The sequence below is a fragment of the Paralichthys olivaceus genome, chromosome 6, assembly GCF_024713975.1.
Source record: "Paralichthys olivaceus isolate ysfri-2021 chromosome 6, ASM2471397v2, whole genome shotgun sequence".
Lineage (NCBI taxonomy): Eukaryota > Metazoa > Chordata > Actinopteri > Pleuronectiformes > Paralichthyidae > Paralichthys > Paralichthys olivaceus.
The window spans coordinates 4,522,157-4,539,117 of NC_091098.1; the positions used below are offsets into that span (position 1 = coordinate 4,522,157).

The 16,961-nt window shown below is 39.1% G+C and overlaps 1 protein-coding gene across 2 annotated transcripts; it reads right to left on the bottom strand.

The window, feature by feature from the left end:
- Positions 1–200: 200 nt before the first annotated feature.
- hck (HCK proto-oncogene, Src family tyrosine kinase) lies at positions 201–16,540 on the bottom strand. 2 transcript variants are annotated; one of them, XM_020089462.2, is made up of 13 exons: positions 16,266–16,540; positions 11,893–12,026; positions 10,145–10,169; positions 9,541–9,637; positions 9,301–9,396; positions 8,884–8,987; positions 7,167–7,310; positions 6,339–6,491; positions 6,063–6,245; positions 5,353–5,429; positions 4,601–4,754; positions 4,189–4,320; positions 201–3,443 (listed from the first exon to the last, which is right to left on the bottom strand). In XM_020089462.2, exons 2-13 carry the CDS (start codon positions 12,019–12,021, stop codon positions 3,241–3,243), a joined length of 1,497 nt encoding a protein of 498 aa, XP_019945021.1. In that variant the 5' UTR covers positions 12,022–12,026; positions 16,266–16,540; the 3' UTR covers positions 201–3,240. The 2 variants fall into 2 exon arrangements, with proteins under 2 accessions (XP_019945021.1, XP_069383115.1); XM_069527014.1 differs by having other exon boundaries at positions 9,541–9,634; positions 16,266–16,509.
- Between the last annotated feature and the right edge of the window lie 421 nt (positions 16,541–16,961).

Below are 16,961 nucleotides of genomic sequence, written 5' to 3' on the forward strand. Positions count from 1 at the left end.
GGGGGGGACCTCTCAGTGGATTAAACTTGACAAACTATAACCTTTTGAGTTTTCATGACTACCACAGGTTCTCTTTCATGTAGGGAAGGGGAGGGTGAGGTGAGGGGTATTCAGCTGCAACATGAAACTTCACCTCTAGATATCACTAAACTCTGCACTGAACCTTTGAATGTATGGATTTATTGAAATAGGAGCAATTGTTTTTCGAAAAACTATTTATTTGAACATTTTCATCACAGTCAAATTGAACCAAGCGTCTTACAAACTAAACAAAGGGTTTTCTATTGATAAAGAAAAACACAAAAATATTCTTGACCTTACAGTACATTATGTATAGAGCTGGGATTTCAATCAATATTGTCAGGTATCAACTCATATGTGTGTCACAGCAACACTAACATAATTAATATCACATAATTTGCTCTGTGTTTAATAAAATGTTCTCCTTTTTTCCAAAATATTATCATGCCAGCACTGAGGGATTGTGCTACAAATCTTAACCAATACTATTTACAACAGTTTAGAAAAATCACAAGCTTTCTAAAAGGAAAACAACAGAGCATTTACATTTGAAAAGTTCATTACATTCAAGATACATTGATGTACAGCACATTAGTCTGTTATTTCCACATTCATTATTTTTCCAAAACAGAAAAGGAAGGCATGTATGTATGCACAACACTAACTTTATAACAGGAGAGAAGAATCATCAATCAAGTATTATAAGTTAATATGGCTTCTAATACCCAGTTCCTAAATAATGGTAATTCCTTATAATCATTAAAGAGAGAGCATATAAAATATATTGCTAACTTTCCGTTTTTAAAAAATATATTTTTTAAAAATCAGCAAAAGGCACAATCAATGAGTAATGTGAAATCAAGCTACAGCATAATGGAAAAATATCAATGGAAACTAAATTAAGGATTTCAAAATGCTCAGCCATATTTTGCATTTTGTGAAGTCCACAGGTCACAGTATCTACTTTTCTTTGACTTTGTCAAACACTGTTCATTTAACAGCTTTGCTTACATGATTATTACATAATTCACTGTGAATATCTGTGTTGTGGTTGTACCTTGTGGATGCAAAATGTGTGTTGGAGCACAACAGATAAATCCAGTCTTTCACCAGATTTGTGTTCTACGTTAAATAATATTATATATTACACATAATGCGATAGTTATGCTTTTACAGCATGTACTGGATAGTCTGGTCTTCTACACAGACGTAAAATGTTAGACAGTTGGTTTTTGCAATGTTAGGGACTGTACAAAAATTATATAGCGGGTGAGGGTGGAAAAGGAGTCTTCAGAATTTAAAAAACTAGTGCAGTAATGTTCTGTTTTAAAGCTCTGGAGCTACTTCAGAATTATTGCTTCTCATTAGTGAGTCCTCCTCAAACAGTTCTACAATAAACTTTGCTTTTTATAATCAGTCAGTTAGAAAGGTATGTGTTCTGTGTTGTGTTTGTCATAAAATGAATCAGAATTAGCTTTATTACTATTCACGTGTGTTGCTTATACATAAGTTTGAATGATTGACTTAACTGCTGGTATTTTTTCATACACTGCATGCTGGCTATGTCAGAGGTCTGTTAAACATTCACACAATCTTCAGACCCAAGTTCCCAAACTTAAAACAAAACAAAAAAATAGTAAAATTAAAATAATCATATTATCAAAATGATCTGGCTGCGATTTTGAACCGTAGAATGATCCATTTACTGACCACTACTGTAGTTTATCTGAAGTCGTAGAAGAAAACCTTTTTTAAGTGTGACAAGTGTGAAGTCGATTAGATGAACAGTTTAAGACACGTGTTCCACAAACACACACGAGGTTTGTGGAATTACTAGGTAGATATTGTGGAAGTATCTTAACCCCAAAGTCCCTTTTATTTCAGCTTTCCCTTGGAAATGTTACAACTACTGTATCCCTGGATTTCTGGTCTTGTTGTGCAGAGACAGGGCTTTTCCAAGCATATTTGCTATTTTCACTTATACACTTATTGTCCAGAAGAGTTGAAAACCCTCTGCCTGGTCACTGTAAGAAGAGTGTGCTGTTTTGGTAAGTGTTAATTCGCTGAACATCTGGTATGACGTAATGGTACAGTTAACACAGGATATGAGTGTTGCAGCAAGAGTGTGTGTGTGATCTGTATGTGTGAGGAAAGTGATGGAGGGGAACATGGTCACAAAGTATGCAAATAAAGATGTGAGAAGTGTTCCGGGTTCTTTGTCTGAGTTCCTATTCCTGTCATGATTCTCCAACTAGAAATACCTACAGTCCATACCCCCTCATAACAAAGATTTAGTTAAAAAGCATATACAGTATGTCTATAACTCTGCACTTTTAGCCTTTATTTCATGTTTTTAACTGTGCATGAGTGCATTTTGTATCACTGCCCAATTTTTTGAGTGAAATAAATTTGAGTGATTCAAACATTTGGGTGGCAGCTTAATAACAGGAAAATGTGGGTCCTGAGGCTGAATCTGTAGAGAACCGCTGCTCCAGATATCAGATAAGTGCTGTCAGGTGAATGATCATGTGCAGCTTTATCTTGCAATACAGTGTTCCACATTATTTGGGCAATATGTAGTAGAAAAATGAGCAGAGTAAAAACAAAGTTATATGAAGCTTTTTGTTGTGGGTCACTTTTCATATTAAAGACTGCAGATGTAACAAAGAAATAAGTATCTGAATGTACACCTGATGTACTGATCTACTGATTTACAAATGATTAATGGTCAGTATTTTAAGATGAATATGCAGTACAGCTGATATTGCATATTAGCCTCTGACCAAACCTATACAGAATGTAGTCTTGCGGTGTTATAATATTAACAGTAAAAACAATTAGACAGTATTTTTTCTGTATTTTGTATCTGTATTTTTATTGTTTTAAGCTTTCCATTGTGATTATATAACTTTCTAATGCTATAATTTGTTTAATAGGAGAGTGGCCCAATAAAATATTAAAAATACTAGTTAGGGCCTAGTTTTATAAGATAGAGATACTTCTTGCTAGATAAAATAGATAAGATAGATAAAATAGACGTTACAACACTCCCCAATAAGTTTTGTACAGTCCCTTGTATATCATGTGAATAAGAAGGAGAAAAAAAGATGGCCTCAGTGCAGTTTAAAGGACTCTCTAAATTGCACTGCTGTATGAAACTACTGCTAAGTATGACTGGAAGAATACTGTAAGAGAAAGCTAGTCTGCGGATGTTCAGTCTCATGGCTGCTGCTGGTACTGGCTCTCTGTGGCTGTGTAGAAATCCTCCAGAACGCTCTGCAGGTAATCAAAGGTGGGACGTTCCTCAGGCTTGTTCTTCCAACACTCCAGCATGATTTCATAGAGTTCGGTGGGACAGCTTTCCAAGCGCTGCATTCTGTTGCTCTTCTCCAGGAAACGGATCACCTCCGGGTTGGTCATCCCTGAAAACAAGAGCATGTGATTGTGATGAGGAGAGGCTGCAGAGCCACAATCTCTTAAAAAAGGAAGAGAAACTAATTATCTGTCGTTAGATGACTTAGGCTTGGATGCTAACTTTGTGGCTGTATGGATACTATTGTCATGTCTTTCAGTCGGACCACCACTTTGGGCCAAACTACAATATCTAAACAACTGTTGAGGACCTCTGCAGAATTGGGTCTGGACTTTCTTAGCAGTTTGTATTTCACAGGTGCACACTGCAGCAGGGGTTCTCTGCTCAGACGCAGTCACAACAGCAACAAATTCTCCACAGTATTCAGGCCCAGACTGTATGGATTCAGGTGAAGTCTTTACTATTGTGTTGTATTCTGAAAGTCAGTTATATTATCTTTCATATTAAAATCAGCATCTTAAAAGTAACTATGAATGAATAAATGAATATACATGTGACGATGTAAACTTTCCAGCCTCCAGGAGTGGAGTTATTATACTGTATATGTCTTGGGGTGCAAGTATGTTCATGCAGATCTTCACAAAATGGCATAGATACGATGCCATCCTGGGTTAGAGAGGCCAATATATACGACAATGAGATATCTACGCGAAAAAGAATAAAACTAAATCGAAAAGAGTTTAGGAAGAAGACAATTGGATCAAATTGTTGTGAACGAATAAGTGTAAGGTCCGTGCTCTTCAGAGGCATTCCTGAAAATTATGACGATATTCTGAAATCAGTGCTCCACCTACCTGGGTATGGAGTGCGCCCATAGCTGATAATCTCCGTCAGCAAGACGCCAAAGGACCAGACATCAGATTTGATGGTGAAAGAGCCGTAGTTGATGGCCTCCGGGGCTGTCCATTTGATAGGGAATTTGGCTCCTAGTTGTTGGGGGATATTTCAGATTTTTAAGAAATGGTCCCTGGCTGCTCTCATATCCCCTCACCTAACTTCCTCCACTCATTAAATTAGCCTAAAGCAAGTCATTCTCATCTTCACTCAACCATTTTTGTTCCTCATGTTGTTATACGACATGAGGAACAAGTATTTTCCCTTAAACTGATGAAACAGTGACTGCTCCCACTTCATCACTTCCCCAGTTTGTCAATAACTTGTGCTGATGTGGCTACACAACGTGTGACAGAGAATATTGCGTTGTACCTTCCCTGGCTGTGTACTCGTTGTCTTCAATAATTCGAGCAAGGCCAAAGTCAGCAATTTTGCAAACCAAAGCCTTGTTGACTAGGATGTTGGCAGCCCTCAGGTCTCTGTGGATGTAGTTCCTCTGCTCAATGTAGGCCATGCCCTCTGCAGTCTGAAGACAACAAGTCAAAGTTTAAGAGTCAAAACATTGTTTCCCATCATAACCGTCACTGGCAATGGTATTGCAGCATGATCAGCGAATCCTTGTTGCAGACAGTTTTATGCTCGCAGGCATACTATGAAGGAGATACACGCTGATCTGCTTCTACACCGCTGGTAATCAAAGCAGTGGACACTTGTTGGCACCAGATAAGACCTATTTTATCTGGTATTATCACAAAGTTGCTCATGGCAGGGCTGAATTATAACAGGCAGCACTAACCTTCTTCCTTTTCCCTCGCTGTTCTTTGTATGAGTTATCCAGCACCTCATGCAGCAGGGTGCTAACTCCCTTATAAACTTACAAAGTCATTCACACTTCAAAGTTGTGCAGGTTGTTTAAAAGAGGAAGTTGTTTGGTCTTTGTCAGCATAGCTTGACACATTCCAAGATGTATGCAGGAATTTTATTTTAGATGTTTACACATACACAGACAGAGGGCACATAGCTCTCCATCTGCAGCGAGGAGCTGTTACTTTCTAAGAGGGGGCACAGATTGGACTGGAACTGCAAATCTATGGAACGTATGGAATGGACTGAAGATGACTCACCTGGGCAGAGAAGTCGATGAGCTTTGGGAGCTGGACACGGTTTCCTTCATCACTCTTTAAGAAGTCCAGTAAACTACCTGTAGGCACACACACAAAGACATCAAGAAACACATGCTATATGTAAAAGTCAATGCGCTGAACAAACTCTCACCTTATCAGAACATATCTGTAACTTGGTAGCAAAAAAATATAGATATAAAAAGGTTCAGCCGGTATATTTAATGTTAAATGAATTTCATGTCCATTGGTAATTGAGAGATAAATGGTCACAGTTATGAAAAGCAAGTGCACAATGAAGGCGTTTGCAGAACTACCACTTGGTAGAGTTCCAACCTAATACTACTCGTAGCTGTTACTTCAAACTAACTGTGAAGGAAGTCTGTTAGCTACAAAGGGCGTGAACGCTCTCTAATGCAGATATACAGAAATAAATAAAGGCATGATTTCTGTTTTTATTTCTCAAATGAGTTGAGCTACTCTTTCACATAAACACATAAGTTCCCTCTGGTAGGAAATGACTTTAGTTGCCTTGTGATTTGACCAAGTTAAATACAGTTTGAGAGCAGAATGTATATTTTAAAAGCTAAATAAATGAACAAATAAAGAAATAATGAATGAACAGTCATTGACCTGAGTTAAAAGAAAAAAAAACAACTGTGCACCTATGTTTTTAATGTACTTCATCTGTACACGCACGCACACACACACACCTTTCTCCATGTATTCAGTGATGATATAGATAGGCTCCTCCTTGCTGACCACAGCATTGAGTCGGACCAGTTTATCGTGCTGAAGCGTCTTCATGAGGTTGGCTTCCATCATGAAGGCTTCAACCGACATGCTCCCAGGTTTCATGGTCTTCACTGCTACCTTGGTATGCTTATTGTATGTAGCTTGAAACAATAATTAGCATTAGAAAATTAATTGTTAACTTCATTCTGCCACCCAAAAAAATTGGATTTGAAAACAATTCAGATATATCTCACCCATCCAGACCTCTCCAAACTGGCCGGCACCAAGCTTCTTTTCCAGTTTGAGAGATGATCTTGGGATTTCCCAGGCATCTTTCTCCCATGGCTTCTCAGGTTTGGGGCTCAGGCACGGATTGGTCAGGGTTTGGCAGAGGCCATCTCCCTGCTCTTGAATAAACAGTAATTGAAATTTCTTGATTCAGTTTGTTTATTTATGAATTTATTATTAGATTTATTAATTTATTGTCTAGCTTTTTTCATTGTATGAATTGTTTTTATAAATTACAATCAGAACTACATTCTTCTTATTTTTAAGGAAAATTAGATAGTATCACAATTCAATTCAATATAAGTTTTGTACTAATTGCATCGCGGTTGTTTGCCTCCACCACCCAGTCATATTGCAGTGTTTTTGAGTTATATTGTGTATATTGAGTTATGGTGATAAATAATGCCCCCAGTGTCACTGTGAAGTTGACTTTTGACCTTTTGGATATAAATTGTTACCACTTTGTCTTTTTATCCAATTAGATATTTGTTTGAAATTGTGTTATAATTAGAGTATAAATGTTTGAGTTTGGGGAGCAAATATCGTAATAATCAGTTAGTCCTTGAGTCCAAGCGAATGTTTGTATGAAATAAAGACATTCCTTGTAAATGGCTGTAACATTCTATAAAGTTAGTATGTGTCACAGATATTTTCCAGAGTGTGTTGTGTTGTGAAATGAACCCCTTAAGATGACTTTGGATTCCTCAATTGCTCCATTCATCTTCATTTAATGTGGATAACAAGACCAATTAAGTTACAAAATAAAGTGGGGAGACCGACAGTGGTCAGCTTACTCTTGTAATGTTTGACCAGCTCCTGCAGCGTGCTGAAGGTGATGCGGGGAGAGATGTAGAATCCTCCGTTGTCCAGTGTTCGGATCTTATAATGTTTGACTGTGTCAGCAGTACAGCTGTCCCTGATAGACAGAGAGTAGCTGCCTGTGGTAAAAGAGAAAGAAAAAACAGTCTGATACACAAGATAAGCACAGACAATATCTCTTTACTGACACTGGCGTACATTTCTAGACAAAAAGAAAATTATGGTCAAACTCCCATGATCTAAGTCTCAAGCCAAAAACTATTTTCCCCTGTGAACATTGTGTGATACAACTGTTTTCACAGTACCTCTACTCATTACTGCTAAACTTAATTTTGTGTGTCAAAATTTAGAGTTCCCCTTTGAACCCACCTAATTCAGTTGGAATAGTGCTCAGCCTTTAAATGACTCTGAGCAAATAATGCTTAAACTGACAGATGTACGACTCTTTAGCAGTGAAACACTGCACAATGTGCTTACTGTAGCTGCCAGCTTTGTCTTTCTGCTCTTTGGTACAGTGGGTTTATCACAGCGTTTTAGCACAGCTTCATCTGCATTGCTGCCATTTTGATTATTTACATTTCACCACATGGGACTGAGACACAGACAAACGGCACACACAAATAAGTTTATATTTAAATACTTTATATTTACATGGAGAGGGGGTCCTCTCTACGGAGGCCGCCATGTTTTTTACATTAGTCCAGACTGGACAAACTGAAGGCTTCCACAGGTTCTTTTTCATGTTTGGAAGGAGAGGGTGAGGTGAGGGGTGTTCAGCTGCAACATGCAACTTCAACACTGGATATCACAAAATTCTACACACTGTACCTTTAAGTCAATTGTAATTAATTAATTATAAGTCTTGATAATTAGTTTAGTTACACTTATATATGGCTCTTACATGTAGAACTTGTGGTTTAGCTCTTCTGAAGCAAATTGTACTCATGATTCTTGCTGTTCTGGGTTTGTACCCTGATGGTTGAATGCACTTATTGTAAGTTGCCTCTTAAATGAAATGTAATGTAATGGCTTATGTTAATTGCAGATAAACCAGGGAGGATGAACACAGTTTCCATACTTCACTCTGAACCATAGACTGTTTATAAATAGTTATGGACACAACATTCAGCACACAAACAACAAAAAGTGGAGAACAGTTTATTTCACTAATAATCCTGAAGTAGCTCCAGAGCAAGTTTAGATTGGACATTGCACTAGTTAACATTAAAGTCATTACTCTGTTGTATGTAGTACTCGTACACTTGGTTTGTGTTGTACACTAGCATAACCAAGGGCCTAAAATGAAAGGTAAAAGAAATTAAATGAAGTTTATCTGTATTATAGAAACAATTTTGTTGGAGCAGTAAAATCAAATTGCATGACTTGTCAGGTGAACATATGGTGTCAATCAGGGTTTGAATTCCAGGGAGCAAAGGGGAGCTCTGCTCTCCTGAAAAGGACAGAAGCCTTCCCTGAGAAGTTTGGGGGAGCTCTCCAAATAGTTCACTATCATGTCAGAGGATATGTTTTATTTTACGTACATTAAGGTTGCTGAAAAAAAAAAAGAAGAAAAAAAGAAGGCCAATGTTCACCATAAAGCCACTGTGTGATTCAAACCCTGGCATCAATAATTTGTCTTCATGGTTACTGCGATCGCTCCACCACAGAACCAACCATCTACTTCTTACTCACCCTTGGACGTCTCACTGTCTCGGATCATGAAGGATCCTGTTTTGTTCCCTGGAGCCAGCAGCTGCCTCTCAGCATCTTTCCTGCTCACGCCCTTAAAGAACCACCTCAACAACAGGAAGCAGATCAGTTAGTACAGAAACCTCCCAAACGGCTCAACTTGTGCGAGCCTTTATTTCCCATGTATTCATAGTATGCTTTATTTTCCATGTAATCATCCAGGACACTGACAGTACAGTTCATGAAGACCTATTGCAAATATAGCACAAGATACTGCTACTATAAAGTAGGTTTAATAATTGCAAGAATAACACTAATAATGTACTGTAATTTAATTTGCCAGCTTCCTAAGACCAAAGGCATTTAATTATATTATGTCATATTCATAGTCAGAAAAAAATTAGATGTGAGAATACTTACTCCTCTACCTCCAGAGTATCTTTGGCTACATAATTACTGGGGATGTAGCCTTCCTGACCTGTACTTATTAACATGGCTCTCCACCACTCCCCCATCCTACAGAGAGAGAGAGAGAGACAGGGTGGGGGACAAAGACACACGTGTGATTATTTCTTGTTTGACAAATAAAACCACCAACTGAACTTAGAACTGAAGCGACAAAGATGAAATGATAATTCTCACTGCTGATGTTCCACTTACTCCTCCAAGATCCTGAGCTTGTCTCCCTTCCTGAAGCCGAGGTCTCCATCGTGAATGGCCTCATAGTCATACAGTGCCATGGCAATACTTTCCCCTGCTGCAAGAAATACAAGCAAAGTGTGAGCATGTGTGCACTGTGTGTGAGTATTGTGTGTGTGTGTGTGTGTGTGTGTGTGTGTGTGTGTGTGTGTTTTCTGGTGGACACTGCTCTGAACTGTGTCTGCCTTTCCACTTTGACTATGTAACTGACTTCCTTGTACAGTATGACTGATAATAATAGCAGTCAGGCCTCTGTACATCTGTGCAGTGAGGCTGAGATCGAGACTATCACTCTACACCCACACACTTCTTCTCCTTCCTCACTCTCTCTCACGTGTTGAGCTTCAGAGTTTCTCTGTGTCCAATCAGCACTGGCCTACATCACACTGTTCGAAATGTCTTGTCTGTGGTGCGAGGTATGAAACAGCCCTGCAGTTGACCATTAGTCAACCACTTATTAGTCATTGACGGTAAAACAAGACGCAGAATTAAATGCAGGTTCTTAAAGTTTTTTTTTACTGCCCATGTAAAAGTACAGAAGCATGTAAAGAAAATGGTGACTCACCAGATGAATTGGGTTGCGTTTTGCTCTGTGGAGAGAAAGACAGGGACATGGTGGTGTAAAGCAAAGAGAAGCGGCCAGTTCTATCAAACATTCACATTTACACATACAGTAAATATGTGTTTGTATTGTTAATATATATCTTCACATCCATATGTCTGGCATTATGTTTATGAGTTGATTGAAGTCTTTATACAGAATGTACAGTATAATATTTAAAGGAGAGAATTGTCGTGAAGTCTACTTTCTCGCTGGAGTGTGAAAGATAGTCCAAAACAAACTAAGATCATTATTTATCATATTAACACCCGAATTCAGCCTGAATCGCTGCACAGAAAACAAAGTAGGAGTTTGTCATATGAACTTTAAAGGTCCAGTGTGTAAGATTTAGGTGAAAGGGAACTATTGGCAGAAATTTAATGTAGAATAATCCTCATGATGTTTTCACTAGTTCGTTTCATCTCAATTGTATGAATTGTAGTTTTCTTTACCCCAGAAAAGACCATTTATATTTAAATACTTTATAATTACATGGAGGGGGTCCTCTCTACGGAGGCTGCCATGTTTTTTACATTAGACCTTAATCCTGCAGTTTAAACATCCCCTGTCTGAGTATTCTAGTTCTGCTTTCTATCACTTCCTCTTTCTTCATTGAGGGCGAGAGGCGTTACAGTCAGCATACAGGAAGCAGTAGCCAGAGGAGCCACACTTTACACGCAGTAGCTATACAAATTGTCTGGTCAGTATGCAAGCTGACAACAGGCCCCATGTACAGTAAATCAGTACGCTTTCTCTGAGGAAGCACATAGAAACTGCCTCTTGTCACACTCACAACACTCACAGAATCACAAGGTTTGAATTCAGAAAAAAAAACGTGAAGCCAGTGAAGCTGTTATCAGCTTTGCACATCATCACACCTTCACTGTTTGTAGTCGTACTAATATCTTTGTGAGGGCCATTTTGAGTATTGACTTCACAGAGTGACGACATTAGACATTTGGAAAGTGAGAAGATTTTGAATGGTCCTCAGTTTTTCAACACACCGTTAAAGGGTAAAAACTTAAATTAAGGGTAAGAATTAGGTTTAGGTAGAGTTAGGGTAAGTGTTAGGGTTAGGGTTGGGGTTCAAATTAGAATAAGGTTTAGTTAGAATAAGAATTAGGATTAGGTATTTAATTTGATGGTTACGTTTAGGGTAAGGGATTAGGAAATGCATCATGCTTATGAGCGTAAAATAGAGGTGTGTATGTGTGTCTGTGTGGTCCAGGTATTACGAATGTTGAGGGGACCAAAATCTGTTTACAGTCACATTGTGGGGACTGGTCAAAAATCAAGTCCACACAACCTAAATTACTAAATTGTAGGGTGAAGATATGTTTAAGGGTGGATTAAGGTTCAGGTTAGGATAAGGGTTAGGGTAAGGCAAGCAGTAACTCTGCTTAAGTTTAAGGTAAGTCCCCAGGGAATTAATGTGGTCAGTGTAATGTCATGAGACCCAAGTGTGTGTGTGTGTGTGTGTATGTGTGTGTGTGTGTGCCCATTACTTGTATTTGTACTTTTTTGTTCAGATATACAATAATGTGGCTTAAGATCTAAAATTGTGTTCAGTGACAGTATTTAGCAAAGTACTCAACCTATATATACAATGTCCACTTTTAGTTTTTTAATGAAGCAAGTGTATACCTTTACTTCTATGAAATGTAATTATATGATTAACACCAATGAGTCACTGTTTCAATGTTATCACTTACAGTTTTGCTTGGGTTTCCTGTGGTGGGGTCTTTGACATAATGGGCTGTCTGTGCGCGGTTCTGCAGCTCATCGTTACCCGTCTCTTTGCTTTGAGGCTCCTGCTCCTTCTTTGAGCCCACACAGCCCATGGTGCCTTCAGCAGCAGGACGACATGAGGAGAAACAGCCAGACACATGTGGTTAGCAGCTGCAGGAAGAGGCCACTGGGTTGTTTAATGCAATAATCAGGCAAAGTTCTCTAAGTCGAAATTATTCATAGTAATGGAATGAATTGTACAGCATACTACTACATAGTAACACAGTCCACTTGCAGCTTATGATTTGTCGGCAGCATTATCCACTATGATTTTCCTTGCAAACTCTGACCCTTTGAGCTCTGTGACACACTGTAAATGTATTTCTAAATATGTCTCATATTGGGTGGAGCTGGTGTGAAAATGGCATATCACATGAGGTTAATAGATATTGCTTGCCACAGGGACATCTTTGAGAAGACAAAGAGGCCTCATTGCTAACTCAGTCAGCTTCCTGGATGAACAGTACTGCTTCTGCAATCTCTACATCATCAGTGTTTATTCTGGTTGAATGAATTTCCAAAGATATCAGGAAAGCAGCTGCAGAACTGCTGCGACACTTACCATGAGCACTATTAAGATATTCCAAGAATGAACACTCGAACACTTTCTAGTCACTGTGGCAATAAAGATACTACCCCAAGAGCCTCATTTTTGATATGAAACATCACGTGATATGTTCTCTTTGAATCTTCATGTAAATTTGAAAGCATATCCGCGGAACAAGGTCTAACAGAAACAAAAACAAAGAGGGAACTGTTATGGAAGATATAAACTGTGTTTTGTAGCGCATGTTGGCTCACGTTCTTGCAGTGGACAGAAGAGGGTTATACTTTGTAACCTAGCTCTCTTCAACTCAGAGAAGCAGCTCACTGCACCAGACAAAGGCAGTAATGTTTAACATGAGCGCTACACAGCAGAGCCCTGTTATCACACCAACAGATGAAAGATTATTTTAGATGTCACATGTCACCATTAAATGGCCAAAACTACCACTGATATCCTGCGTTGGGTGTTCTGATTCACAAGCAACAAGAAACATCAGCGAAGTCAATGTTTCGGCAAGTGTCTATTGATGTGCTATATGTCAGCAATGGAAAATGTTTCATTTCAACGTTTTGACACAGGATGTTCCTGAGGTCAAAAGTAGTGCTGTTAATGTATTAGCTTCCTTTTTTGCTCTGTTCTTAAACCTCGTTCCTCTTTAAATGTCTAATTTAAAAGAGGCCTTGGAGAGAGTCTGGACTGGATCGAAAACTCTTCGGTGCAATTCTGTTTCAGTAATGAAAAGAAGAAGCATGCCAATATATATTTTTATTGATGTAAAACATGAGGCTGATGGTTGTTTGGCTCTGTGAAAATGAAGCTGATGTTGATTCATGTTAATCTGCGTGCAAACAACTTCAATATGTGACATTCAAATTCTGCAACCTCAATAATTCCCACAGCCAGAGACACTGCGTAACCCATTGCTCTGCACTGAACTGGGGGTAGGGGCAGTTTATCTTGAGCAATTCTCACACCTACAGCTTACTTCGAAGCATAAAACACGGACCAAGGTAGAAAACATCACTACACATTCCTTAACAATGTGAAATTTATAACACTCTAAACAACAGGCTAGGAGCCGGGGCCTAATCTTTGACTAAAGCAGTAGAAATAAGATCACACGTAGGTCTTCTCTGCGGCGAATAGCAAAACGTCAAACAACACCACCAGTGTGGTATGACGCTACTCTTAATGAGGTGATTAAGACTTTAGAGTCCCATTAGACCATAATGAGTGCATGAAGGTCATTATGTAGAGCGGAAGTTTCATAGGGCTTTGCATAACAGAACTCCACAACTTTAACAAAACTAAATCCAGTGGGTAAAAGAGTGTTTAATGCAACCTTCAGCAGTTTTTCCCCTTTTTGAACATTTTTAAGAAAGATCTATGCGAGACAGCTTTTGCTCTGACCACGCGATTAGTTTCATTTCTGTGCTTCTGTTTCTCCTCTCTCATGTTTGTTCTCCTCCTCTTTGGGACTTGTGACTTACTGACATCGGCATTAAAAATAGACCAAGCTTCGTGCCATCCATCTGTGGACTCAAGTCTGGCATAATTTGTAACAATGATGTCCAAAGAAAGATCATGTCTAATGGTGGAAATCACACATACAGTATATATATATAATTACCAACTCAATTGCTCAGTAAAAAAGCCTGATATTCTGGATTAAATAGATACATAGATTAATATTAATAAATAATAGATAATAGATTAATAGATAAACCAACAATTGTATTTTTCATTAACTTTCTCATTGGAGAATGGAATGATGCAGCAGCGTCTTGAAGTTCAGAGAGAAGTTCAAGGATCAACCTCTCGTTGATAGAAAAGTGTGAACTTATAACAAATTGAATGATAGAATACACACAATACCATGTTTTTATGAAATTCCATCTCCACCACTCTAAAATATGAATGAAAATAAATAGGTGTTGTCTCTGCTATCATACTGTATACTGAAGTCAGCAGTGAATAAAGACTCCATTCATAATGATCAAATGACCTCAATAAATGCAAATAGATTACCACTGTAAGCAGCTGGCTGTGTGTTCATAAATCTACAGGACCATAAGGAAACCACATCCAGCTCAAACTTTCTGGGTGTGTGGACCGCGACATAACATGAGCACACAAGAAATGATGTGCATGCAATGGAACATTATTGTAAGCTATCATGTTGCATCCTTGTTTATCTGCACCATGTCCAAGCAGTGAGAAGGTACCAGGCTGCTGCTAGTACTTGTCTGGCTCAAGTCAAGCTGAAGTCCACCAGTCCACTGTGGCCTCATTTACACAGGATCCCTTATCTTACCACCAAACTGCTGAGACACAGTAACACGTAACTGCAAGGTGTATCTCAAGAGATAGAAGACAGCAATAACTAATATGCTGTTCGGAGGGGGGATATTTTGTAGATTTTCTTGCTGCCGAGCTGAATGTTTCCCTGTTTGTTTTTTTTTGCTTCAGGCTATAAAAACATCACCGGCCAGTCTGGCACACAACCAACAGGGGGAAAGAAGGAAAGAAAAAAGGAAATAAGGATGCATGGTTTGTGATTATGATACTGCACAGGAAAAGTCAGTGTCTCCATGTCAGTTTAATACTTGTAGTCATTACATGATACTACAGCTGTATACTTCACGGAACTACTGCACCATTATTTATATGTCTAAAACATTTTTTTTTAATGGATAGTTCATTATATTGTGTATGATCATACAATGCATATATTTTCTCTATTAAATAAAAATCCTCTGGTTCCGACATGAGGATTTGTTGCTTTTTCTCTTTTTTCTACCGCACACTTTGCTCTTTTACTTTGAAAATGTCACCTAAGGCCCCATAGAAATATTTCATGGACAGTTGGTCACTAACAATTTCATTTTCTGTAGTGTCAATCATTGAAAATCCTCTGGTTCCAGCTTTAAACAAAATTAGGTTTTGCCACTTTTTATTTTCTCTTTCTCTATGCTGCACTTTAAGAAAGTCACCTTGGGCCCCTTAGAAATATTTCATGGGCAGTTTGTCAATATTTGTATCATTCTCACAGATGTTCTTAACAGGAAGGTGACTTTTACTCCAGTATTCAAATTCTGCTACTCTGTCAAACCCAAAAACACTTGAGCAACCACCCATAACTGCTGTGTCTTTTGAAGAGTGGGTTTACGATAACCCTGTATTCCTCAACCAACAACGTAGAGGAACAGCAGGTTGACTGACTCTAGAAGACTGATACTAACTTAACATGGGTATCACACACGTTTGTACATCTAGTGTGGCTACATAACACTAACCCTAACCTTAGCCGTCCAAACTAAATTCCCAGTCCTAACCCTTACCCTAAAACCAAGTCTTCACCGTCAAACAGCCCATTGAAAAGTGAGGACCGGTCAAAATGTCCTCACTTTCCAAAAATGTCCTCGCTCTGTAGGGCCTATGTTTAAAATGGACCTCACAAAAATATAAGTACAGGAAAACACACTCATTTCATCAAGTCCTCTATAGGCTACATGTTAAGTACGATTGTAGGCGGTGGTTGTTTCAACTCAAAGACCCTGAAGTTCCTCTTTTTGGATGTCGGCATCCTCATTGTAAAACTCTATATTTATAAGTCCATCAAGACTGAACTTGATCTTCTGAATCTGTCAGAATCATTCAAACCCCAGCCTGTGTCTCCTCTCCCACACTCAGACAGTTTGGCTCTGAACTCCCTCTCCTCACAGACCCACATGAAGACAGGACACTTACCGCTCTTCAACCAATCACTTCGACTCTTCTGGTACTGGCGTGTGATCTTCTAAGTTCGGATGACTCCGGCGGGAATATTCCTCATTTCTCTTATTTTACGAAGCTCCCATCCCCCTCACAGCCGCTCCTGTTTCCTCCGGGTTGAGCCTGGAGATGTGGACGGGGCAGCAGAGCGCAGTGCACTGGACGCGCAGGAGGAAGTTGGAGCTGTGCGCATCTGACTGAGGTGGCGGAAAAGAGGAACAAGCTCACACCAATCGCACCGTTGGTTTCACTGGCTGTCAGAGTTACAGACTTTTTTTTTAAGCGTCGTCTGCGCTGATATGTGGATGGCAGGGAGAAAAGAAAGCTGCGTTGTGCGTAAAAAATGAAAAAGAAAAGCCTTAAAGATGTGGACGCATGCTGTTTATATTTCATTACGCGAAGACACTTTTCTGCCATTGTGTCTACCGTTGTATAAAATGTGCTATCAACATATTGTGAGCGTTTCTTCCCTAGGATGGTTGGAGGATGGTTGGAGAAGCGGAAAACTGACAAAAGGGTGGATGCAATAGGTGAATGGACAGAAGTCTGATTCGCATTTTGTGCATGGCAGGCCTAACATGCATTCAAATGACAGTTTGACAGCTGCCATGCTCTGTGCCTCCTCTGGGTGGAGGCAGGCAGGCACACAGCAGAGAGGGGGGGAGGCTTGGG